Source organism: Prinia subflava, chromosome 10 (assembly GCF_021018805.1).
Source record: "Prinia subflava isolate CZ2003 ecotype Zambia chromosome 10, Cam_Psub_1.2, whole genome shotgun sequence".
Lineage (NCBI taxonomy): Eukaryota > Metazoa > Chordata > Aves > Passeriformes > Cisticolidae > Prinia > Prinia subflava.
Genome location: NC_086256.1, coordinates 25,862,650 through 25,888,738, shown reverse-complemented (window position 1 = coordinate 25,888,738; position 26,089 = coordinate 25,862,650). Strand labels below are relative to the sequence as shown.

The following is a 26,089-nucleotide window of genomic DNA, read 5'->3' as shown; positions in this document are numbered from 1 at the left end:
AATTGTTTTGGCATTTATAGTGTTTGCTATGGTTCTTTTACTACAGGTGAAGAGAAAATAACCACTCCCTGATCCCCAAAATACCCCAGAAAAGCTCTCACCCCCAAAAAGGCCAACAGAAATGCCTCAAAGAGAAACTACATTCTAAAATAGACATTTTAAACCATGTACCAAATGTCTCATTTATACCTGTTTCAAATTACTAAAAGGAAGTAAAAGGGCAGAAGGTAACTGCAGGCATAATTTGGAAATGTCAGTTTAAACAGAGATGTTTTGTTGTACACTCTGATCAGAACTTATTGCACTTATAATGGAAAAAAAGTTGCCCAGACTGATTTTGAGACTCAGTGTTGAGATTCCAAATTTTAAATAACGTCACAAGATGACAAGGTTTGGCTTGGCATCACAGACAGACTATAAATTCACAGGCCCACTCCATCACTTCCAGTGAAGGCAGTTTGCACTAGAAGTCCTCTCTTACTTAGTCCAGTGGCATGTTCCCACTTTTCCAGCTGCTGTGATTCAAATAAATGCATGTAAAATGAGACTAAAAATGAAATCTGGAATCCGAATGGAATCCTGGAGGGTTTCTTCAGCTTATAGGTGTCATGAATCTAACCTTGCTGTCTGAAAAGGTTTGTTTTTGTGGGTTTGGGAGGATGCCCCTCCCTGGGTCCTCACACCGAGCCCATGCCAGATGTGCCCGGGTCACTCAGCACAGTCTGTCTCTCTCTGCTGACCAGGACAGACCATTGCCATGCAAAGCGAGTCCCATTCGAAATCCTAATTGAAAGACTCCTTGTGAACAGCCTGAACTGACTCACTGGCAGTTGAAGGTGCTTTTTAATCACTGAGAATAAAGACTTCAATCAATATGGTTCAAACTATTTGCCCCTGAGCAGTAGAGCGGCAGTTTACTTTCAAACACCGCTTACAGCCTCAGGCTCAGGGCCAAGAAAACTTAGCCCCCTGAGTTCCTAATATAATTATTGTTTTCTCCATTATCTTGCAGGGGTGTTAATTTGCCTCCCAGTAATTAACTTCCCTCTGTGGTTGTCAGGAAGTTTAATCAATAACATGAGCAGATACACCAAGCTGCCGCTCCTTCTGTGACCGATGCTCCCCTCTCCCCTTCTTCCCCCCCGTGGAGGTGCCACTGTTTTAATAAAATGAACAGGTGGGATGTGCATAATTTCTTTGGAGGGTCAGTGTCTAAATTGTTCCTGTCCTACCTCAGAAATGATGGTACAGCCAATATAATTGCCCCTGTTCCCAAACTAAAAGCATTATACGGCTCCTGCTAAAGCTGCACCTGGCAAATCAACTTATTAAAGTTTCACGTGGCCTTGCTCTCTGAGATACTTCAAACATTGTGATGACATTGTAATAAGAGGAGGAGCAGAAGGCTTGATCTAATATAATTCTACTTATGTCCACCATGTACAGGACATAATGTAATTCACTTCAAAGCTAGTGACAAAATCCCCTCGTTCTTGGTGGAATTCCAATCTGCCTTGGCAGCTTTGGGCTTTCTTTATTAAGAGTGATGTCACTCTGTGGCCTCTCTTTTCTTCTAGGGCAGTGTTGTCTGTTTGGATTCATAGCTTCTTAAATCTTCTCCTGGAACAGCTTAACACTGGTTATTTACTTCAATGTGTTTTCCAAGAACATTTTTTGGTTTCACTCATTCTCTTCCCTCCTTTATCCTCCTGTGAATCATTACATGTTTACTTACCCTACACACTTTTCAAACTGTAGGAGTTCCCAGCACCTTCAACTAAGGTAAATTTTGGACTGACAGAGGTTATATCTATATCTGCCCATAAGGACTATGTCTTATGCATTAAGTAAATTTATAGCTCTGTAGAAAGATAATAAAGGACTTTGGGACATCCATGTTGCAGCACTACTTCTAAACCACATTGAAGTGATAAAAATTTTTACAAAAAAAAAAACCCCAAATAACCAGTAGATAATTTTTTGAGACATTTTTCTTGAAAACTTCCTGTGACTTCCCAGGAACATCCCTTTGAAGGGCAGCGACAGAAACACTTTTAATTTAATTTAATATATAATTTTAATTTTAATATTGAACCAAAACCACACCTGGAAGCAAACCTGACAGGATGAAGGGAGCATCCTTCAAACACTGGGACTTAGAGAGACAACTGTGGAGTCTGGTTTTTGGTTTCTGAAAAGGGAACTTGCTGTCAAGGTCATATTTAGATTGACAATAAAAAACAAGTTGCTTCATTATAGGAAATGTGAGTCCTCCCAGATCATATCAGAGTGCAGACAAGGTTTTTGTCTCCTACCCAGCAGAAATTCTGAATTAATCCACATTTTACAGGATGATACTCTGGTTTCACTGCCAATTTTGACTGCAATTCTTCCACCTTTATGTGGCACCAGGAGACTTTCAAGGCTTGTGAGAGGAGGGTTTTTGGTTTCACGTTCCTTTAACTGGCTGACATTACCAGCATTAACTCTATAACATACAAATATACACGTTTGTATATTTATACACATATCTAACACAGAATATTTATACACACATCTGTCATAGAATCACAGAATCAGTAAGGCTGGAAAAGATCAAGTCCAACCATCAACCAGCTCCACCATGCTAGTTCACCATTAAAGCCAACTGAAAATGTCCAAACATTTTTAAAACACTTCCAGGGTTGGTGAGTGCACCCCTGCCCTGGGCAGCCTGTTCCATACATGACAACCCTTTCCAGGAAGAAATTTTCCTGAGTATCCATTCTAAGGCTTCCCTGGTGCATCCCGAGGCTATTTCCTCTCATCACGTTCAACATTTAAGTGAAGTTCCTTGGAACTATGTATATAAACGACTCTGTTCCCCACCAGTCCCACCTCCACGCTAACACTTATCCCTGTTCTCTCCATCTTGCAGAGCACAGAGCTGAGAGGAGATATCCCTGCAGCATTCCCCACTTCAAAAAGAAATCAACCAAACCCATCCACCCTCCCTCAAAATCTACCCCACTGCCAGAATCACCCAAATTTGCTTCCCTGAGGATTCTGTAGTAGCTGATTGTTCCAATTCAAATAGTCTGTCCAAAAGGAAATGTGGACCTCCCTTCCTCCTTGCAAAACAGAAACCATACATTACAGAAAACACATATTTCCTTCCTTCCTTCCTTCCTTCCTTCCTTCCTTCCTTCCTTCCTTCCTTCCTTCCTTCCTTCCTTCCTTCCTTCCTTCCTTCCTTCCTTCCTTCCTTCCTTCCTTCCTTCCTTCCTTCCTTCCTTCCTTCCTTCCTTCCTTCCTTCCTTCCTTCCTTCCTTCCTTCCTTCCTTCCTTCCTTCCTTCCTTCCTTCCTTCCTTCCTTCCTTCCTTCCTTCCTTCCTTCCTTCCTTCCTTCCTTCCTTCCTTCCTTCCTTCCTTCCTTCCTTCCTTCCTTCCTTCCTTCCTTCCTTCCTTCCTTCCTTCCTTCCTTCCTTCCTTCCTTCCTTCCTTCCTTCCTTCCTTCCTTCCTTCCTTCCTTCCTTCCTTCCTTCCTTCCTTCCTTCCTTCCTTCCTTCCTTCCTTCCTTCCTTCCTTCCTTCCTTCCTTCCTTCCTTCCTTCCTTCCTGCCTTCCTTCCTGCCTTCCTGCCTTCCTGCCTTCCTGCCTTCCTGCCTTCCTGCCTTCCTGCCTTCCTGCCTTCCTGCCTTCCTGCCTTCCTTCCTTCCTGCCTTCCTTCCTTCCTGCCTTCCTTCCTTCCTGCCTTCCTTCCTTCCTGCCTTCCTTCCTGCCTTCCTTCCTGCCTTCCTTCCTGCCTTCCTTCCTGCCTTCCTTCCTGCCTTCCTTCCTTCCTGCCTTCCTTCCTGCCTGCCTTCCTTCCTGCCTTCCTTTCCTGCCTTCCTTTCCGGCCTTCCTTCCTGCCTTCCTGCCTTCCTTTCTTCCTCCCCTTTGTCCTTCAGAAAGTTTAAAGGAGAAATCCTTTCCTTTGGAGAAGGAGATATTTTAATTATCAGGAGAGCTGGCTGATTTAGCCCAAATTGGAGGGAGAAGAGGAAGAAAAATTCAGATTTACTATCTCTTCTCTGAAGAAATAAGGTTTTTTCCAGCTGCAGTCTTCTGCTTCTTTGAATTGGATTATTTTCAAACATATATTTCTTGGAACACAGCTGCTACTTCTTTGACAAATAGAGTAATGTATCATGAAGAACTAAAATTCATGGCAACATAAAAACAAATATATGTTCATTTTAGCACTTTGTTTTCTCCAGGCTTCTGAATCATGGTGGGATATTTTAAAAAACATCTATCTTTTATAAATCTCTTTAATAACATCTACACAATATTGAGGCTGCACTTTAATGAACAGCAATCACATCCAACCATTTGAAACGTGGGTCCCGTGGTTTATATCCTCTCAGACTTCCAGCTTTGTGCTTTCAGGTTGATTTACAGCTGACAGTGCTGTTTGACTTGCAGTTGTATTTATTGCCCTGATTAAAATTAAAAAAGCATTGTTATGGAATAGCAATGATAGCCATGGTGGTCACATTGTTGGAGCAGCAACAGCGTTTCATAAACAGTGCAGGGAAATGTGTGATAAAATGGGGATTAGGAGATCTTTCCCACCAGGACTCTCACCCCTTACACTAATGGCAGCTCCCACTGAGGACTGTAAGGACAGTGCAGTTGCCTGGAGCAATAGACAAAATTATTTTTATTATTTGTAATAAATGGCAACAATTAAATTTGGGGTCTGTTGTGCTAACTGCCCTGTAATGATATAAGAGCCAGGCCTCTCCTCTGAAGAGCTTGCAGTCTAAACAGAAAAGTCTGTTGGAGTGTAGCAGAGATTAAAATTTATATAAAGGATGCTACAAAATATAGAGGCAGCTACTTTGAATAAACCAGCCAAATAATCTTTCAGTAACTGCAAAACTGTGGTTTGCTGCTAATTTTTTCTTTTTAGTTGCTTTTTTAAATTTTCCTTTTTGTTTTTTAAGAATTCAATAAAGTGTTTAACCTTCACTTTGAAATATTTATTTTTTTATTTTTTTACTTTGTAACTTTGATGTTATAATATGAATCTAAAAGGAGACATTACAACAAAAAATAATTCTGTTCCGTCAAGGTGAAGCACTTTGGCTGATTCAAAGCAAAGTAAAAGAGGGAAGCTTTGCAATGGTCCTTTCAGAGGATTTCAGAGGAATTACAGGCATTTGGAAAAATTCACAAAATATCTAAAGATTTAAGATAACTTTGGAATGCTAAAAATGCTTTCACAAAATGGCTTTTCTTTGCACAGTTCTACTTAAAGAGCCGTCTTGGTGGTGACATGAATAGCTTTAGCAGCTTTCCTTTGCTGTTGTGGGTGATGAACTTCAGTCTTCTTTCCAACTCCTAACCTGTAAGAAAAACCAGCCAGTATTTATATTAAAGAATAATCTTTTTTACAGCACCAGCAGATAATCAGCCCTGAAATGGCCACACTGCAGGGCTGGCTGACTTTGATGCTCTGTGTCACCTTTTCTGTAGGGAAATAACCTTCTGGAGCTACTAGAGATATTTCCTAAGTGGTTTTTTTGTTTTTTTTTTTATCAAGGAGAGCTTCTGGTCTGAATATTCTTGTCAGTCTGTTTGTCCCTGCTTTCCCTTATGCAATATTATCTGTTTACTTTGGCTTGCTGTTAGAAGGAATTGTGCCAAAGGAAGGCTGGAGTCGTGTTAAACCCAGGTGTAGGCAAATGATTAGCAGAGACAAGGAGACAGGTTACTTTGAAGGAAAAATGCAGCAGGAATGAATTAAAACCACACTGATTTTTTTTTTTAATTTAATATAAATTTTTGAGTTCCTTAAGTTGTTTTTCATCTGTCATGCAGTAATCTGGAAAGGCATTATTACAGGCACATGCCCCTGTAATATCATTTCATGGATGGGATGAGGCTCAGAGAGGGAATGGCATGGCTGGAAGGCATCAGGAGTCACACAGGGATCAGGGCTGTGAGGAAAAGGGGGAATCTTTCCTAGGAATGCACAGTGCAGGGTGACAGCAACAAGGCAACAGTAAAAGGTGGGAAATGGAAATCCACCCTGGGTGTGCTGCTCAGATGCACTCCATGTGTGAAATCAGTAGGATGAGGGAGGAGGGAGTTGCCTTTTCTGTCATGGAGTAGCCTGGATGTTGGGAGCTCTGCTCTGGGATGGACAACAGGAATGAGAATTTGTGGGTCAGGGTCACAGGAGAGGCCAACAGTGGTGACATTGGGGTGGGAACCTGTTACAGACCACTCAGTCAGTGTGAAGGAGGGGATGAAGCCTTCCCTAAGCAATTCCAGGGTGTGTCGAGCAGTCAAGGAGGCTTTTGAAGGTTGTCAGCAATAGCATCTTGATGCAGGCACTGGATCAATCAAAAGGAGTGGCACAGAGCTGGGCTGGCTGTTCCTTGACAAAGAACTGCTACTTGGGGATGGGATAATCATTGGCAGCCTTGTCTGTAGAGGATATGTGCCAGGATTTGGGAAGCACAGGGTAGGAGAGCAGCAGAACTTAGACCTGGGCTTCACAAAAGCATCTTCATTCAATTCTGGGAACTGGGAGAAGCTGTCCCTCTGAGAAAGCTCTGAAGACAAGGGAGCTCTGGAAAGCTGGCCAGGTTCTCAGGGCAGCATCCTGAAGCAGAAATGTCCATTCTCACACTAAAATCATATACTAAAACTTTAGGGATTTTAGGGGTTTGCTAAAATGGGCAGCTCAAGGCAGAATTACAAAGCAAAAAGGCAGAAGTACAGGAGATGCAAATACGGACAGGCTACCAAGGAAAAACTCAGGAACCCTGCCCAGGCATTCAGAGGTGGTGATGGGAAAAGCTACATCCAGTGCTTGCAAGGTATGCCAAGAGCAACAAGAAAAGCTTTTATAGCTGGAGGTAAAAGATTAAAAAAGGAATTGTGAGCCTGCTGCTGAACGGGTTAAGTGATTTAGGGGTTTGTCTCAGGAGTACTCAATGCTTTCTTTGCCCTCAGTATTCACCAGCAAATACTGCAGGTCCTTGAGCTCAGGAGGAGGAGGCACAGGGGAAAGGAGGCACCAGGAGTGAAAAATGGAGCAATCAAAGGTTACTGGAGAGAACCTGACCCCTGGTATTCCATGGGAGTTATCAGACTGCATCTGGGGATTTGAGAGACAGATGATATCCTGGCAGGGTCTCTCTGTTTTGGAAGATCATGGAGGTTGGGGAATATCCCTGAGGACTGGAGAAAAGTAAATATTATACTGATCATCAAAAAAAGCCTGAAAGGACCCTCCAGGGAATTACTGATTGATGGGATTCACTTTGGTCATTGGGAAAGTCATGGGATGAGTCCTCTTGGGCAAGATTTTTGGAGATGTATGAGATTCATCTGGCAAAGTTTTTGCAGTGAGGAACTGCAAGGATGGCCTGTGCTGAGAACAGACCAGGTGCTACCCCATGTCAGACAGAGCCAGTGCCAGCCTCCCCCAAAGCTGCCACCCCCTGCCCAAAGCTGGCCCTGTCAGTGACACTGGTGGCACCTCTGAGACCCTGTGTGAGAAAGGGTAAACACTGCAGTGCAGCTGGGAGAGAGAGGAGGGAGAAGAGGTGAGACAAACAGCCCTGCTGGCAGCCAGGCTGGTGAAGGAGCAGGTGCTGCAGGTGCTGGAGCAGAGGTTTCCCTGCAGCCTGTGGAGATGTCCATGGTGAGGCAGGTTGTCCCCTGGCAGCCCCTGGAGGTCCACGGTGGGGCAAACCTGCATCCCATGAAGGAACCCACTCCTCTGTAGGGGAGATGCCCTGGGGGAAGGAGGAGCCCAGGCAGGAGCAGGTTTTGTGGTGGCCTGTGGTGGAGCAGGCTCGAGCAGTGTGATCTCAAAGGACCCACCAGGTACAGACCTGGTGGGACAGACCCAGGGAAGGACTGTGCCCACTCTGGGGCAGTGGAACAGCATGAGGAAGAAGGATTGTGAGAGACAAAGTCCTATGGACTGACTGCAGCCTCCCTCCTCCACCACCCAGCAATGGTCATGGGGGAAAGGAAGAATTGGGAATGTAGGAGTGGAATTGAGCAGTGGAAGAAGGAAGGGCTGAGGTGAAGGTGGTTTTATTTTGTCTTTTTTCCTCCTTACAATCCTACTCTATTTTAAACTGGCAATATATTAATACTCCCTCATTAAGTCACTTTTGCTCATGTCTGTTATTTATAAGTGGGCTCTCCCTGTCCTTATCTCAATCTGGGAACTTTTTCATCTCGTGTTGTCACCCTGGGCAGTGAGGGAGAAGCATGGGGGTCATGTGGCAGCCAGCAGAGGTGAGGGGAGAGCAAGGGACATGAGGGAGAAGATGACAAATCGTCTCTGACCCATCTCATTCTCTCCATGACAAAACTGATTTATGGATGAGAGGAGAGCAATGGGTGTCATTTGCTTCAGTCTTAGCAAGGCTCTACAGATGGAATCTGGTCACAGAACTGGATTTTTACCCATCTGTTTGTCCTTCCATCCACAGCACTGTGTTGTTGTAGGACACGAACAAAAGACTCCAAATATTTCAGAAGGCAAAAGGCATAAAAAAACCTGTAATTGTCTCATTTTATAAGATGTTCTGATACAGACTTAACATGATCAGAGAACAGGACTGACACCTCCCCAATCTCATTGATCAAACTGAGAAACAGCCAGAATGTTTTCTCTGAGAACCAGAAAGGCAAACACCACCTGGAGAAAGATTGTTTGGGGAAAGGATAGTGGTTTTTGCCAAGATTGTTTTGGGAAAAGGCTTTCCTAAGAAACATTTCTCTTGGGAAAGGAGTTAGCAGCTACCAGCAGGCTAAAATCTCTCAGGCCCAAAAATATCATGCCCAAAGCACTGTGTCTCACCCTGGGTACCAGAATATTGTGGGAGACAGAGTGCAGGGTTAGAGGGTCACACATCCTGTCTGAAAACTGGTGCCAAGTGCCATACAGCCAGGGACTATCCCAGACACAGCCAGGGTCTGTCCCAGGACTTGTTCCCTTTGATTTCTTTAACAATTCCTTGAAGAAACTGCACTCTCAGATGTTGCCAGTTTGAAGGAGTGAGAGAGAAACCTTCAAGGTCAGGGCTGGCATACAGAGGGACCTGGTGGATCAGGACAACAGGAGCCTGGTGGAGCTCAACAAAGCAAAAAGAAAAATCCTGCTCTGGACAGGCAGAGCATCAGCTGGGGCTGGATCTCCCTGGAAGGTTTCTGGGGAAGAGGACAAAGTGTCCTGACAGCAGCAAGGCCAAGTTTGGGTGCTACAGAGGAGGTCAGAGAGCAGAGCTCAAGGAGGGGATTAGCCTCAGCACCTTTCAGACCACACTCAGATGCTGCATCCAGTTTGGGGCTCCACAGCACAGGAAAGGCATCAGCACCCCTCAGGAGTGGGGTCAGGGATGTCCTCACAGAGGTGGGGGCTGGAGAAGCTGCCCTGAGAGGAGAGGCCCCAGGAGGGCTTGGTCAGCCTTGGGCATGGACACGTCAGTGAACTCAGAGCAGCCACCTTGTCTGCAGGGAGGGGAAGGAGAGAGCCAGGCTCTGTGTGGGGAGAGACAGCAGCACAAAGGGAAACGAGAGTCACACCAGGGATATGGAGAATTCTATTCTCCATCAGGGCACTTGAGCCTTGGTGGCAGCAGTTTCCAAATCCTGACTGGACCAGGCTCTGAGAAAGTTATTCTGATGTCAGAGTTGACCTGCTTGAAGCACAAGATCATCCCTCCTTGGACTATAGACTGCCCAAGGAAATACCAAGTCTGACTGAACATCTGATCCCAGAACTCTGGTTTAAGAAGCCAGCTGGCTTCCTAAAGAAGCAGTGCTCTGTACAAAGGAGTGATCATTTGCAATTCTCATTATGAGGGTGAGAGAAGAGGAAATGCAGAGGAGAACAAGAATTCTCTGGAGCTAATTTTGAAGCTGTCTGAAGCACTCTGAGCTGGACCAGCACATCAGATGATGTCATTGCTTGTTCAGGCAGCATGACACCCTCACATGTTAAAGACCAGTTGATTTTTGTTAATTTGCATTTATCCCACTGTAACATTTTGTTAGAGCCAAAGCAGAACAGTTTTTGCATGAGGTATTACTCACTTTTAGACTGTGATGGCAGAATTTTAATACCTCTAGAGCAAGTTAAAGAACTTGATTAAAAAAGAGGATGTGTGTACGAATGACAGATGTCCAGACTTTTAAGGGAGAAAAATGTTTCCTTAGAGCCTCATTTAGAGAAATTACCAAACAGCCCATTACAATTACTCTCTAATGGTAGATTTTGACATGATAATTTGATGTAAAAAGGGGTTTTCTCCTATACACATATTTTTACTGAACTTTGTTAAATTAAAAAAAAACCTACCTCTAAAATCCAAATCCTTATTAATATTGGAAAATACACAGACTATAAAATTGTGAATAATATGTTTCAGTCAACAAAAGAGTCTTACTTTCTTTCAGTTATTGTCAGTCTGCTTTTGCCCAGAAAACATAATTGCTTTTTCGGGGTTTGAATATAGTTTAAAAAAATTAAAATTGATTTTGGGTGGACCATGTAATCCACAATTAGACAAGATTATGTATCTTCTGAAGCACTCTGCTGTAATTTTCAATGCCAAAGGTTTTGTTTCCATAGGATTATATTATCTCATTTTAGGTGAAATGGCTCATCACAGAATATTAAATTAAACAACAGAATAATGCTTGATGAAATGTCATCTCCCCAGAAACTGCCATTTCTGGAGACTGACAGAAGGTGGCTGAAATTTCTTGTGGGTTACTTTACTATGAAACAATTTTTTTCTTAGCGTAGCACCAAATGCAGATTTTTTCAAACCATGCTTTACATTCTCCTAAATTGTATGTAGAATTTCCCCTCACTTAATTATTGTCACATGCAAGTTGTCATGGATTTCAGCCATGATAAGAACCAGCAGGAAGAAAACCAGTGTTCTCCTCCCTTTGATAAAAATCCATGTTAAATCTGAATTTTCTTATTTGCTTAGGAGTCCTGGTGCTCCATAAGCACATCCCTGAGACCTCCCTGGACACAAGGAGCTGCTGTTTTATCCCCCTGCTACCCTGACTGCAGAGGCTCTTCCCTGCCTTTGTGCAGAGTCTGGGCTGTGAGGAAGGAACTGCTCCAGCATCCTTAGTCCTGAGATAATCTCTGTTGCACTCATTGTGGAAACAGTGCCTATATGATTTAAAAGAAATTTTCAGGAGTGACAGTTTCAAAGCTCAGTCGTGGACTTGCTCTGCTTGCTAAAAAGGAAATAGGAGACAAAAGTGCAGTGATAAAATTTGTTATTTTCATATTCCCAGCGTGGCATTGCTGTCAGATGTCAGCCTGCAGCACCTTTAATACCCTGGTGTTTTGAGTCCCCAAGGAGGTATAAATTCATTGATCCTCCACAAGGCATCTTAGGAAACAAGCTAACCTAAGACATTTTGGCAGCCTGGAGAAGCTCCACAAGGCACTCAGCAGAAACAAAACCACAAATGTGCTGTGTAGGTGGGACAGCCTTGTACGCATGGGCCTTGCAGCAAAATACCAGGGAAAACCAAAATATTCACAGCAGAGAGATCAGGGCTCCTGTCCTCTTCCAACAGAGAGCAGGCACCTTTTTCCCCTGTGGCAGAGCACTGTCAAATCCTCGGGTGAGGCTTCCTGGGTTTTTGTGGCCTTTGCAGCTCCGAGTGGTAATCACTGCACTCAGCACTGAGCCCTGCCATGACACCAAATAACAGCGAGGATCCAAGGAACATATCTGCAGCACCAGATATTTCTCACAGCCTAAATATGTGTGATATTCATCATTTCAGCAGTAATGTTTGCTCCCATTATATTTCTCATTTATTCTTTCCCACTGAAATATGGGATGCCATTTCCATCTCCAGGCACTGTTGACACGAGAAAGATTTACCTGGCAGAAAGGAGAAGGGAAAAGAGACACATCCAGTCAGAAAATGAACTTGCTTGACCCAGCACTGCATATAATGTTTTACCCTTTTTACCTTATTTGCAATTAGTTAAGAATATCTAAAAATCATACTGCATGTACTACCCACGTGAAAGAGGAAGTGCTGTAATCAGATTTTATGTGGTATCAAGAATCATGGTCTGGTTTTTTGGGGTTGTCCTGTACAGGGCCAGAGGTTGGACTCGATGATCCTTGTGGGTCCTTCCCAGCTCAGGATATTCTCTGATTTTATGAATGGAAGTATCAATTTCTGTGGCCCCCGGGACTGTAACACTGGCTGTTAATCCCCAGCAACGGCTGGCACCGTGTGTTGATTAGAGTGTAATAGTTTAATCATCTCTCAGTGTTAGGAGTTCATGTTGTAGTTTCACAGATCATGAAATGTGTCTGTTTAAGATATGGGCGCATTATCCTCTCTCTCTTTTTATTTATTTATTTTTTTTAATGCAGCAGGCACTCTGTAACTGTGCTCATTTTATCTCTGTCCCTCCTCCACCTGCATCATGGAGCTCATTAGCAGGATCAGACAGGGCACAAGGGTAGTTAAATATGATGTCTATTACAGGGAGAAAAAACCTGTTTTCTTATTGGAATTGCTGTTGCATTGCAAGTTGGGGAGCGTAAACCTTCCTTATCACTTCTGAACACTGCATGGAGCAGTTGTTAGCTGTAGAGATTAGTGCCACCGAGCAGAGGACAGCAGAGTGACAACGTTCCTTAAATCCCTGGTTAGAGCAATGAGAGGGCTGAAAAGGCATCCTCGGAGCCTGTGTCTCCTGAGGGAGCTGCCTTTGTTTTGGCTTCAGGACGCTCATTTTAAGGAGATACACCAGTGCCTCAGAGGAACGGAAGGGAAAAGAGACCTGAGGAATTAAGCAGGTAGTCAGGAACGTGGCTTTGGGATCTGATCCCTCCCGAGGTGTCAGAGCATATATTTATATACATACATACCCTCAGTCCTCTCAGTCTGGTAGAACTTGTTGATTTTTCCAAGCTGCAGATCTGTGCTTTGCAAAGGATCTACTTTGTATCACCTCAGTTAACTTTATTTCCCAGTAATTATTATTATTTTTTCAAACTACCATTTTTAATATTTTTAAGTCTTTAGACTCTGAAGGCTTTACCAAGCCAACAGGACTGTGGTTCCTTTAGGCCAGCCAGGCACACCCTTCTGTCACACCTCCTGTGCAGACCCGGGAGGGGCTGAGGGCTGGGAAGGGCAGTGTGAGGATGCCACTGAACTTGGGAAGGAACTAAACTCTGGCACTTTCTTTGAGCTGCCAGCGAGCCAGGCATTCCTTTAGTCTGGCCAGGATGTGCCATTGCAAGGCTTTTTACGTACTTATACATTTATAGGAGACAAAGAATGCCTTGGTTCTACATTACACCATCCTTTTCATTAGTTAGTGTGTGATCTTCTGTTGGATATCAATCTCTTTGCCTTTCATGCTCATTAGGGGCAGTTCTGTGGTTCCCTTATGTGAAAAATGAGGTTCACTTCTTTGAAAAATTCAGAAGTTTAATAAAAACAATAAAAAGAAAATTAGGAGACAGAAAAGCAAAATATTATATGGCCAGGTGACTTCAGCCAAGAGCACACCTAAGAAAAAGCTCACTCCTTAAAAGTACCAGCCTGTTGCATATTTATAAATTTACATGCATGATTCAAAACATTCCTCTTGAGTGTGAATTTCTTTGTTCCGTTCCAACTCCCCCCAACCATTTTATCTGGTACATCCATCTGAGGGTGGCTCCATTCTGTCTGGTCCTGGAGTTTTTTGCCATCTTCATCTGGATAACATACTGATAACAGAGATTCAATAAGTTCATTTCCTGAAGCTTTGACCAGTAATATTCATTTGGATGAGATAATTCAGGAATGCAGGGGATTTTCTCCATCCCTTTGGTTTAGTCAGTTTAGATGTTACAAAAAAACCCCCCAGTCTTTTCTTCAATATCATGCCACAGCCTAAGGAATACATATATTCATCACACTACTTATTTCTAAGTTTCATTAATATCAGAAGTAAAAAATACAGCAAAACCTTCCTATATTATACATATATTATTTAATCTTTGCGAAAAACCAACTTTATAATATGTGTCTGTAACATTTTGCATTCTTTTCTTACAGAGGGTGTCTCCAACTTTGCCAGGCAGTAACGTCTGCTTACCTCCTCCATGGAGGAAATCTTCTAGATTCCCAACATGTATATTTTTAAATCCCAGACCTCCAAAACTCCCCTTTTGTTTGTTGAAACTTATCAGGCCCTGCCCAGCCAAACCCAAAGCCTTGGAGGTTTAAAGATTAAACCAACCATAGAGCTCAGCTCCCCTCCCCCTTGGCAAAGATGGACAAACCCATGACTAAAGTTAATTAAAACTAAAAAGGAAGTTATGTCATTTCCAACAAGGAATCAGAGGTTGGTAAAGTTGGATGGGGCTCTGAGCAACCTAATCTAGTGGAGTGTATCCCTACTCTTTGCAGTGGGGGTTGGACTAAAATTGTTTCTTCTGACCCAAACTCTTTTGTAATTCTAAGGAAGGAATAATTATCTCTTGGGAAGGAGAAAATGGATCTGCCTATCCCAAAACTACACTAAAATTCACAGAGATGCTCATCTGGTAATGTAGAATTTATTAAATATCCCCATTAATTCAAATTGTTAGCTGTACAGCCAGGAATGGACATTCTTGCTGGACAGAGGATAAAACCCAACTTAGACAAAATTAAGGATGGGAAAAAGCAAAAGATAAAAGGTTCCAAATAGTTGATAAGATAAAGAAACTGTTCCTTTTCATCATGCCCTGAGGGCAGCACAGGGGCTGTGCAAAGAGGAAGGCATGAGGGCAACATGAACAACACATCCCCAGAGCAATTATTAAAAACACTTTGATAAACATGAAATCATCATCTTTGACCCTGGACTTCCATTTTTTTCCCTTCCAGAAGACTTTTCAATGCCTTTTGTTTTGTTATGAGTCTTCATCCATCACAGAAAATACTCTGTTGAAGTGGCCCTGTTGTATTCCATCAGTGCCCTGTGTCCTTCAGGATGTGGTCAAGGACCACTCCAGCTTATTTACAAAAGATCTTTTTTCCTCCAGCCATAAAAAAAGAAAATATTTTTGCCTGCATTGAATAAAAATGTTGTTGGAAAACCTAAATTAAAGCTAAACTAAAAGACTTACGAACAAGGATGTTAATGGAGTATTCTTTGATGTGAGTGGATGTTTTCCCCAATCAACCTTGATCCATGAGCAACTTAAAATGGCACCAATGTTAAATATTATGATTATTTTTGTTTGAAGAGGGAGGCTACTTCAGGCAGCAGGATTTTTGCTTTCACACAGCCTGCTGAAGTGCAGACTCTCCAAAAGGAGCATCTGGCAGGGTGAAAGCCAAACTGTGGGATGAGTGACTTTGTTGCAGGAACAAGCTGAAAGAAAAAAGTGGATTGTGAAGGGTGGGAGGATAGCAGCAGGCAGGGAAACACACTGATATACAAAAACAAGACAAGAAAGGAAAAGGATAAATGTGTGCATTCAAGTGTGCCACTCATTCTCACATATTTCCCCAATATTTGGAGCCCTTTTAATGGAAGTTTATTTAGGTTCAGAGGTTTTAAATCATTCTACTTACGGAAACAGACTGCCTGATTAATAAAACTCCGTTAATAAGATTCTGTCTGCATATCTTGTATGGACCCTGGAGCTACCAGAACAAGTCACAAAGCATGGCATGTTCACAGTCACAATGACCTTGTGATTGAAGAACTTCTTTCCACCACTTTAGAGACAAAATGAAGTTATGGGAACATTTTTGAAGTGTCATAAAATTTTGAAGTACCGTAAAATGCTTTGAAAGGCTCAATTTTAATTGTAAATACTTATGAAAGTCTAATTTAATGGCTTGTGTCAGGTGAAATAACAGATATATATAAGAGAAATGGCCTGTAAAATCACATTTACTTGGATGTCCTAAGTATTGGAATATACTTCTTTTAAGACACTTTCTGATGTTCTTTAAATGAGTCAATAAACATTGATCATTAAATGCACGTTTGCTTTCAGAACCCAGATTTGAATGTAAGAAACTCTGATTCTCATTTAATCTTCATATTATCCAGGTTGAGAAATAAGGACAATGCTTGTAGTTGCTTTAATATTAATTTAAAAATTATATGAATATTGGATTTTGTTTGATTTATTCTAATATTACTGAGAAAAATGTATTCACCTTTCTAGTTTGAAAGAGTTAAAATACTCAATTTTAAAATTTCAAAAGATCAAGTTCATGAAAATTGGTTCAAGAAAAAAACAAGTTAGAAGTTAATTTCTGCTGCAAGAATAACCATAGCTGCATAATTAAAGACTATTAATTATTCCTCTCTTTTTTTTTTTTTTTTCCAGATGAATTCAAATTATTTATGAAGAGGCTGCCTATGAATTATTTCCTGAACACATCTGCTGTGATGCATTTGTGGACAATGGATTCTAATTTCCAGCGCCGCTACGAGCAGCTGGAGAGCAGCATGAGGCAGCTCTTCCTCAAGGCCCAGAGAACGGTGCACAAGCTCTTCAGCCTCAGCAAGAGGTGCCACAAGCAGCCCCTCATCCGCATGCCACGGCAGAGGTAAGGGATGCTCTGTGGAATCCTGACTGATCCAAGCTGCTGTAAGGAAGTCCAGGAAACCCTGAGAAATCCCAGCTTGGCACTAAAATCTCCTCAAGGTCATGGATGCAGGAATGGTGCAGGCACAGGGCACGGTCCTCGTGTTTGTGGGAGTTGAACAGTCCCAGCTCTCAATAATCCTCCATTCCTGTTTTCCTAAACACAATGGGAAAGGTCAGAATAAATCCTGATTTGTTTGTGACTGTGTAGGATAGGAGGCAACTTAGGAGTGACACCAGCACAGATTCATCATCCCATTTGGTTTGCCTGTTTTACAGAGCCGTGTTTTCCGTGGCACTTGGCCAGGTGTAACAGTGCCAGAGGATTGTGTACAGAATCCTGAATAACTGCTCTGGAGCAAGCACAACTGTTTTAGGAACTTTGCGGGTCATTATTCAGTGTATACTACACACAATTGATTTCTCATCTCGTTTGTCAAATATGAATTGGAAAGGATGCCTGAGGAAAGAAAATAGAAGAGTTTCAGTCCTTCCTAGAAACAGAGAGAGATCCTGAAAGCCAGCTAATCAAATCTACATTAGCATAAAGTGGGTATGCTTGATTGCTGGTCAAAAATTGCTTTGTTGAAATTAGTGCAATGACACTACAGTAAATCTCAAATGAATGAGCTTTTAAGGACATTGTTCTTCTGAGCACAAGCATTGTGGGATAGTCCAGTGACTCCTGCATTTAGCACCTTTCTCTATTGATTTTAAAGAAATCTAGTTTAGGTTCAGTGTTCCAGAACTGCCAGGGATACTTCACACTCCCCTGCTTTCAGCTCTGCTGTTGCAAGCTCAAGCACCATCAATTCCTCTTTGCTTTTTGGAGGCCCTCCCCCTTCTTTCAGGAGGCTGTACATGCAGCTTTCATGCCCTTTTTCTTCTGCATATTATGCTTTGCATTGTGATCTGGTAGTTGAAACCAAAAATTTCACTTGTGGGGTCATTTCATGATTTGAAAACCTTTCAGCCAAGAGAGGTTGTACAATCACTGCAGAGCCTCGTGTCCTCTCGGTGTGTCTTGGCCATGACCTGAATGAGCATCCTGCAAAGAGATGATTCACCATCAACTTCTGCAGGAGCCCAGAGCTCCTTAAACACAAGAAGCAGTCCAGACTCACTTTTTTTTTTCCCCCACCAAAACTGAATATAATAGATTTCAAATAATTTAAAATAATCAGGTCTTCTAAAATAACCTCCATAGGGTTTTGGAGCAGTGTTTGATTGCCATATATAATGGCAGTGATAAAGATGAAGTGAGGCATGTAAAGTTGCAAGGATTGATCAAAACACAGCTTTCTTGTTATATAAAAAATTTTTTATTTCAATGCAAAGCTTGCAACTTCACTAATTTTTTTTAATATAAAGATGTGGCAGTGTGCCAAAAAGATGTGGACAGGCGGGGAAAGGTCCAGGCAAAGATGATCCCAGAACAGGAAGCTGGCCCATTATGAAAGTCTGAAAGGCTTGTGTTTACTTGGCTGTGAGAAAAGCAGGCTGAGGAGAGACCTTTTTTCTGTGTTCCAGTATTTAAAGGGAGACAGAAAGAAGATGAAGACTCCCTTTTTACAAGGAGTCACATGGAAAAGACGAGAGGAAATGGGTACAAGGTACTGCTGGGGAGATGCTGAGTGGACACAAGAGGAAAATGTTTCACAATGAGAACAGTCAGTCACTGGAATAACCTCTCCAGGGAAGCACTGAACTCCCCAGGGCTGGAAAATTTTAATATGCAGCTGGATAGGGTGCTGGGCCATCTTTTCAAGACTATGCTTTTGCCAAAAAAGGTTGGACCAAGTGATCCTTGAGATCCCTTCCAACCCGAAGGCACTCCATGATTCTATGACAGTAAATGCTACCAGCAGTGAGTCTGCCTGTTTTAGAGGGAGTTGCACAAAACTTTCATAGCAGTTAGATTTTGCAGTGTGTCTCAAACTTAGAAATACCATCACTTACTTTTGAGTTAATTAAGTCTCATTTTAGTGACTACTCTAAATTTTTTTCTTGTCAGTACAGAGGGAGATAGGGTGTATGATGTAGTGATGAGCAGCAGATGACTCAAATATCAGTGTTAAAGCAGGCTTGGGAATACTTTGCCAGTGGGATATGTTTGTTAAAAGAGGCAGTTTTCAAAGGTTGGACTCCATCTGACTGTCTGGGAAAACTGCCTTCTGACATCCAGGCTTTTATGGCTGATAAGAAGAGTTTTAAAAAGAGAAGTGAGAGGAAAAGGTCCAAAGAAACTGGTTTAATGTCCAAGCCAATTAAAAAAAAATTGGATAGATCAAGATAAAGTACTGGATAAAAGAATAACAGTGGGGAAAAGACCAATAGTGAGAAAGAAAACAAAAAGTTAATGGAATAGTTTTCAGATATTCCTCATGGTGAGAATATACCTAATCCAGGTAAAATACTGAATTTTTGATACCTGCCAACAGGTAAGTGAATGTAGTGTAGCACGAATGCCTGGGTAATGCCATGGAGAAACAGGAACCAGTGCTCAGGCTGTAACATCAAACATTTCAACAGACAGTGAGTGCAATAAGAGAACCAAACCCCAGTACATTTTTTTTGTATTCAAGAGAAGATAGAAATAAAAGCAGAGAAAACATCTCTGTGATCTTCAGGTCCCTTCCAGCCTTAACCAGTCTATGATTCTGTGTGCCATGGATAGTCTAGGCTTCAAACAAACAACAAGGGGGAATTAGAACAAAATGTCTTTCCTTTCCAGGGCTTTCTAAACAACTCCTTCAGGTTAGTGTTTGGGCTCTGCTGCTGGGTGAATTTATTATGGAAAGAGAAATTAGATTGAGTTAATGAAGACATAAATACTATTTTCAATAGTATTTTTTGGGCAGGTGTCTTTTCAGATACAGATTAAAGAGGCAATGCTTCAACTTTTAATAAAGGTCATGGTGTTGGCAGTGACTACAACCAACTCTGTTAATGTTTAATTTTACACTGAATTTCACTAATCAACAGAATATATGTATAAAGGACTTTTAAAGGAGCATCTCGAGAGTAAGGGTTGGTTTTTCTCTTTCATGAGACTGGGAGGTATATCCTCAAAGTGTAACAGAATTCATGAAAACTTTCTCTGAGACTGGAGTTTTATAGGGATTTATCTATGCAGTCTGCCAGAAATCATTTGGTCACGCCTGAAGGAGCTCCTGCATACGGTCAAGGTTATCATTAATTACTGAAAATAATAACCTCTTTCCTCTGGCCACAAAATTTCTTTCCTGAACATGAAACAAATTGTTGCCCGATTGCTTCAAATGGGACTTAATTAATGAGTTACATGGAATTGCTTGCAACTTCTTTCATATTTTTTGAAGACCAAACCACTTAGTAATCATAATACTAAATTACATTAATATTTTAATTTCTAATCCTGAAACCAAAATACCATTGAATCCTCTCCTAACATCATTGTTCACAGCAAAAAAACCCCCTCAATTTACTTGCACGGTAAAGAAACTAAATTTCCATGTCTCCTTTTTGAACACAGTTTATATTCCTCAGCTAGAATAAAGTACAACTTTTCAGTTTTCACTTAGGGTCAGAACAATTTAATGCAGCATTTTTGTGTACAGTGGGTTGGGCCCAGGTTTAAAATTTTTATTTTATTCTGTTCACTGCAAATCTTTTAAGGTTCCAGATGTTCTGCCCAGCTTTTAAGCTTGCTTTCATTAACATGAAATGGATGATTGGTCCTTTTCCTGGAAGCCAGGTCATGCCAAGATACATCAAACACCCTTAGATTTCCATTGTGGCACTGCTGAGTGTAACTTTTAAAATTCACATGAATGAATCAATCAATCTGTAATCAGTGGAGTGTTTACTGGTTGTTTGAATTTGACAAAAAATACCAACTAAAATTCAAAGCCAACACGGTGCAGAGAAATTTTTGTGTAGGTAATCTGCTCCTGTGTTGTGTATAAGGATGGACCAACAAAACATTCCATTTCAAGCAATAAAGAGGAAAACAAGACTAAAACCCAATGCACTCTCAAAAACAAATGTGTTCTGCAGAGGAGTACCACCAGGTGAGCTTGTGTCTCCATGAATGTGAGGCTCTGCTGCTTCCAGAGGCTGAAGGGATTATTTCCAGTATGTTCTCACTGCACTGACACACCAGCCTTGAAAACATGGAGTATTCCTGTGTTTTCTTGGGCAGAGTCCAGTTGTTATCCTACTGAATGGCCGGCTCCTGCTGCAGCTTTTGTCCAGGAATGTGGCTGGGAGATGGCACAACACATTTTGCTTTGCAGGAATCAGCAGGTGGTGTAAAACACAGATGGGAGGATGGCTGAGCAGCACAAGGAGCACACAGCACACTGGGTTGGCAGGAATCAAGCTGAGGTGTAAAAAGTGCGTGCCCTGAGCTCATCGTGTGCATTGCTGGGTCAGGACCATGAGCTGTGAGGAGCAGTGGTTAATCTTTGGAAGGGATTTGTTGTGGAGTGCACCCACCCAGAGAAAAGGACTAAATTAGTCATTGAGTCCAAGCTCTGGATTCCAAGCTCTGGATTCCAGCAGCATCTTCCTCAAGTGAGGTCAGGAAGTGATGCCCCACTTACTCAGTGAGGGCAAGTTTCCTCCCAGGCTTAGGCTGAGCCTGCTGACTCTCACCCACACCGGAAGGTGCCATCTCTGAGCCATCTCTAACAGCACCTTCAGGCTGAACCCTTTCATTTGAACCTTTTCATTTGAATCTTTTAATTTGAACCTTTTCATTTGTCACAGGAAAATTAGGTGGAGGGAATTAGTAAATATCAGCTGTACTGCACAGGGCCACTGTAGCTCACGTATGGCAAGGGGAAGAGGTGAAGCAAGAAGCAATGTTGTGGTTGTACAGTTTTCACCATGTTAGGGGAGGAAAAGTGGGTTTTGTATCTGTTTTGGTGAACACAGCATTTAGGTTTAATTTCAAATGCAATGACTGTGCTGAGAAACTGAAAATCCCAGGAACAGAAGACCTGATGCAACCCTTGAATTGCTGTCAGTGAAACTCCTGATGTGAACCAGAGCTGGGGTGTGCTGGCACTCACATCCACCCAAACTATGGAACCAAAGTGAGAGGACTGGAATCTCTGTGCTTGAGAGCATAAAAGAAATATTAACTGTCGTGGTGGAGAAGGAGAATCTACCCTTCCCCAAATACTTTTCTAGAGGGACAGCAATGATTTCCCCGGATTTGTTTTAATATCCAACCACTAGTGAAAGACAGGGAAGAGAGGGGAAGTTTTATTTTTTCCTTCAGAAGTGCCAGTTTATGACTTGGTGTCATTCTTTTTGTTTCATTCAAATGGGTTCCTTCACTAATCATCCTTCTGAGTGAGTACTCTCAGTACAGGACATTATTGAAGGTATGAACCTTATCTCTATGCACTTTAAATCATTTCATAATGAAAAAACATCACTTAAGGTCTAACATAATCAGCACCATCTGTGATTTAATAAAGACATAAAGACAAAAATATTAAAATGAGAAATGTAATGTAAATACAGTTATAAGTCAGTCAATATTCAAGCATCTTCCTTGAATAACAACTAAATGGAAACCTGGTGCAACAAGGTGCAAATGAAGATTATCAGCATCTCAAGTAAATAAGAAATTCAATCTTAGAACACCAAGGTATGGCATGTGCACACAAGAGCATGGAATTTTGAAGAGAATGTTAGTATTTGAATTTTTGAACAGACTGGATGCTTAATATTACCATATAATTTACAGTGAAGGTGATAATTATACCAATGTTTCACACACTTTTTAAAAAGATATTCTGGTGACAGAAACTGAAGACAAATACAGATGAAACTTCTTAATCATTTAAAAAAACCCCCAAAACATATAAAATCTCCTAGTTCTGGAAGGAAAGTCACTCTTGGCAGACTTATGTTTGAAGCATGTCCTTATCTCCATGAAGGCTATTTTTTGAAGAAGCATACTCTGAAGCTAATGTGGACTCAGAAGGAGTTCATCACTAGAGGCAGTGAACAGCTACATCAAACAGAAGAGTTTCAGAAAGAATTCTGCATTTTAAACCCATTTTTTTTTTCCTGGAATTTCCCACAGAATGCACCACAGGCATCTATGAAAGAAGGAAGAACCGCAAATTTGCATTTTCTTGTTTCTCTCTTATTTTTAAATTTCACGTAGCAAAATATTCACATGCCCTAGAAGCACAACAAGGTCTGAATACTCTAAAAACACTTCAGAGAAAGGGATTTGGGTCTCAGTCTCCTCTTCAGTCCACAGGCAGAAAAACAGATTTAAAATAGATGGCTTTTTTACAGCATCTGTAAACACAGTCCACAGAACACCGAGGCCTGGAAACCTGTTTCCTCTAGAACTCTCCAGAATAAAATACATAAGAAATAAAAGGCATAGTGCAGGTTAATCCCATTCCTTCTGGATATAATGCAGGATTAGTTCCTTACATCCCAAAGTTGTTTATCAGCTACTTTAGATTGCTTTGCTGTAAGTGTAATTGATTCATGGGCACAACATCACTAAGGAATAAAATCTTCCACCAAGGAAGCCAGAGAGTTCAAGATATGAAAGTTTCTCTGTGCATCACACAGAGACTTTTCCTCTTAAAGAACATTTGTGGCACTGGATGTAAGGGGGGGGAAAAAATTAATTATCCATCCCTTAACAGGCTGCTAGAATGAAGGTGAGCAGTGAGTCTAGAGGAAAATTATGTTTTAGAAAGGCAATGCAAAAGCCCCTTTGGATGGGCTGGGTCTAATGTAAATGATTCTTCTGAAGATGAGGTGCTAAATAAACAGTATTTTGTCTGATTTCAGAACATCTTCTTTAACAGAGGACGAGGATCATGGAGATGTTTCTAAACAATTCCAAGACAAATGTGTTGTCTTTACCAGATATTAAAAAAAAAAAAAAAGAAAAAAAAGATTTTTATCTGCTCCAATTAAGATATTGCATTTGGGAGTCAAAAATGGATCCACAAATTTTAATGTAGAGGAATTCCTGTCCAGTGGAACTTTAGATTGGCTCTGACACACCAGGTGCACGTCTGAAAGTTGCATGCACAGATAGGGAAGGTGATAAGATGTGAGATAAAACGAAGGTCAGTTTGGCAGTGGTTGCTTTACTAACCCGAATACTAAGTCTGCATCTGTTCTCAAAGGAAATGAAATGATCTGCTTTGAGGTGATACCTTTAATTGGATTGGGGATTAGAGTTATTTAAAACTAACGTGACGTACATAAAAAATATGATCTGGAGCCCTGCAAAGAGTAGGTCTGATAACAAGGAGGAGATGAGATAAGCTCTTGTGTACAGATGTGTTTTCACACGGGGTTTAGGAGCTGTGTATACACAGGGCAGCCTGCTCTGGGCACCTGGCCTTGGAATACCTTTCCTCTCAAGGAGATTTGGGGTTCTAATGGTGCAGCACTTCATTGCACATTCATAGAGGCTGTGCTTGACCACCTGCTACACGTGAAAAATTTTCCAGCTGCCCCTCAACTCCACTTTTGGTATTTTTGATGAATAGCAGCATTAGAATGAAGTAATTTCAGCATGCCAGACAGTAAAATGAGTATAGTTTATATTAATGTCACAGGGCAGGAGTATTCCTGCCTTGGAAACACCATATGTGCAATATGGGCAATGAAATCACATTTCCACACCAATGTTTTGTCCTTTTCCACTACAAACAACTTACCAGTGCTCATGTCCCCTAAAAGCAGTGCTTTGGCAATCACAGTTCACATTTTGTCACAGGATGTTAAAAAAAGGAAAATCATCTGACATGAAAGGTATTGTACCACTACAGAATGAGAGATGATTTAATGATATTGAAGGTATGATATCTGATATGATACTGATTTACTACTGCAGGGTGTTGAGTTACACCTTGTTCTGAGACTTGCAATGCCAAAATATGAATACTGAATCAATGAGCACATGGCAATAGCCTATACTTTAGAAGGACATAACAGATGTGACTTGTGTTGCCCACACATTATCTGTGACTGCTGGATATTCACACAACATTTCAAAGGAGTCACTATTCAGAAGTGCAACAGCAGAACATGACTCAGGGAAATCATCTGTTCAAGGAGAGTGACTTTCTTGTGGGCTCACTTCTATGAGTGACAGGGTGATAAGAACAGAAATCACATACTCTGTTGGAACATGAATTTCCTCTATACAGTCCAGTTCTGATAAAGGGAAAAGTTTGGCTCAGTTTTATCTTCTCCCTCATGAAACAGTTTCTAGAGTGTTCATTTATTTCAGATTTGCTACCACTGCAAATTGGCTCTGTCCCTTCCATCTAACAAAACATCTCTGTTTCTAACCCAAATGTCCAAACTTCCTTTTTTTTTACCCAGGCAAATTTTGTAATTCAATTGCTCCAACCAACCTGAAAACCTGAAAATAATTAAGCACAAGATGCTGAAAGTAACATTTTATTTTATAAATATGTGGTGTTAAAACAAAAAAGAAAGGAAAACATGGGTTAAGAAAAAGCTGCTATAGAATTTCAGCTGTAAAGTACTCAGCACATTTAATCCCCACTGTAGACACACAGTACTGAAGATCTTGCTTTTGGCCTTTTGGCTTTTACTGTGACCAAACTGCTGTAAAGGACATTTCCTCAGGCCAGATTTAAAGACATCCTAATCACCTATCCACATGAATCACTTGCAGAGACAGGATCAGAGCCAGCACTGCGGTGACTCACAAGGCTTGGAAGTCTACACCTTAAAAAAAACAATTACTTGACAAGTGGCTAGATCCTGGCACACATTTCTGGCCTTGGCAGCTCCTGTTTGCCCCTGGCCTGGTGCCCACCTGTCTCTGCAGTTATGACGTGTGACATGGTGGCCATCAGCCTCTCTGGACAGCACCCCACCACCTTCAGCATGATCTACTCCTCAAATGCAGCTGGAGGTCAGGCAAGGACACCAGAGGGAGATATTGGATCTTGGAGCACCCTGGGCTTCAGAAGGTTGTGGTATTGTCCAGATTTCCTATATAATAAAAGCATATTTGAACTGGGAGGTTATACAATCTACCATAGGGGTGTATTTTTTGTCATTTATGAGTTATTAAGTGAGACATGTACAAACTAAGTAAAAAATGAGCTTTGTCCTCAGCATTACCACAATGTAAGAAAGATCTAAAGCTGTTGTAGAGCACCCAGAGGAAGCCACGAGGATGCTGAAGGGCCTCGAGGTGAAGCTGTATGAGGAGCAGCTGAGGGCACTTGGTGTGTCCAGCCTGGGGAAGAGGAGACTGAGGGGAGACATCCCTGCAGTCACAACCTCCTGTGAACGGGAGGGGAGGGACAGACACTGATCTCTGCTCTCTGTGACAGGCACAGGAGACCCAAGGGAAAGGCTGGAGCTGTGCCAGGGCAGGCTCAGGCTGGAGATCAGGGAAAGGCTCTT

The 26,089-nt window shown here is 41.7% G+C and overlaps 1 protein-coding gene across 2 annotated transcripts in view; it reads left to right on the top strand.

Annotated features, from left to right (window-relative positions):
* BRINP3 (BMP/retinoic acid inducible neural specific 3) overlaps positions 1-26,089 on the top strand; it is a 206,833-nt gene that overhangs the window by 150,824 nt on the left and 29,920 nt on the right. For both annotated transcript variants that reach the window (XM_063406514.1, XM_063406515.1), the window contains exon 7: positions 16,394-16,616. In XM_063406514.1, coding sequence (XP_063262584.1) covers positions 16,394-16,616 — 223 coding nt within the window. The remainder of the gene's footprint in view (positions 1-16,393; positions 16,617-26,089) is intronic.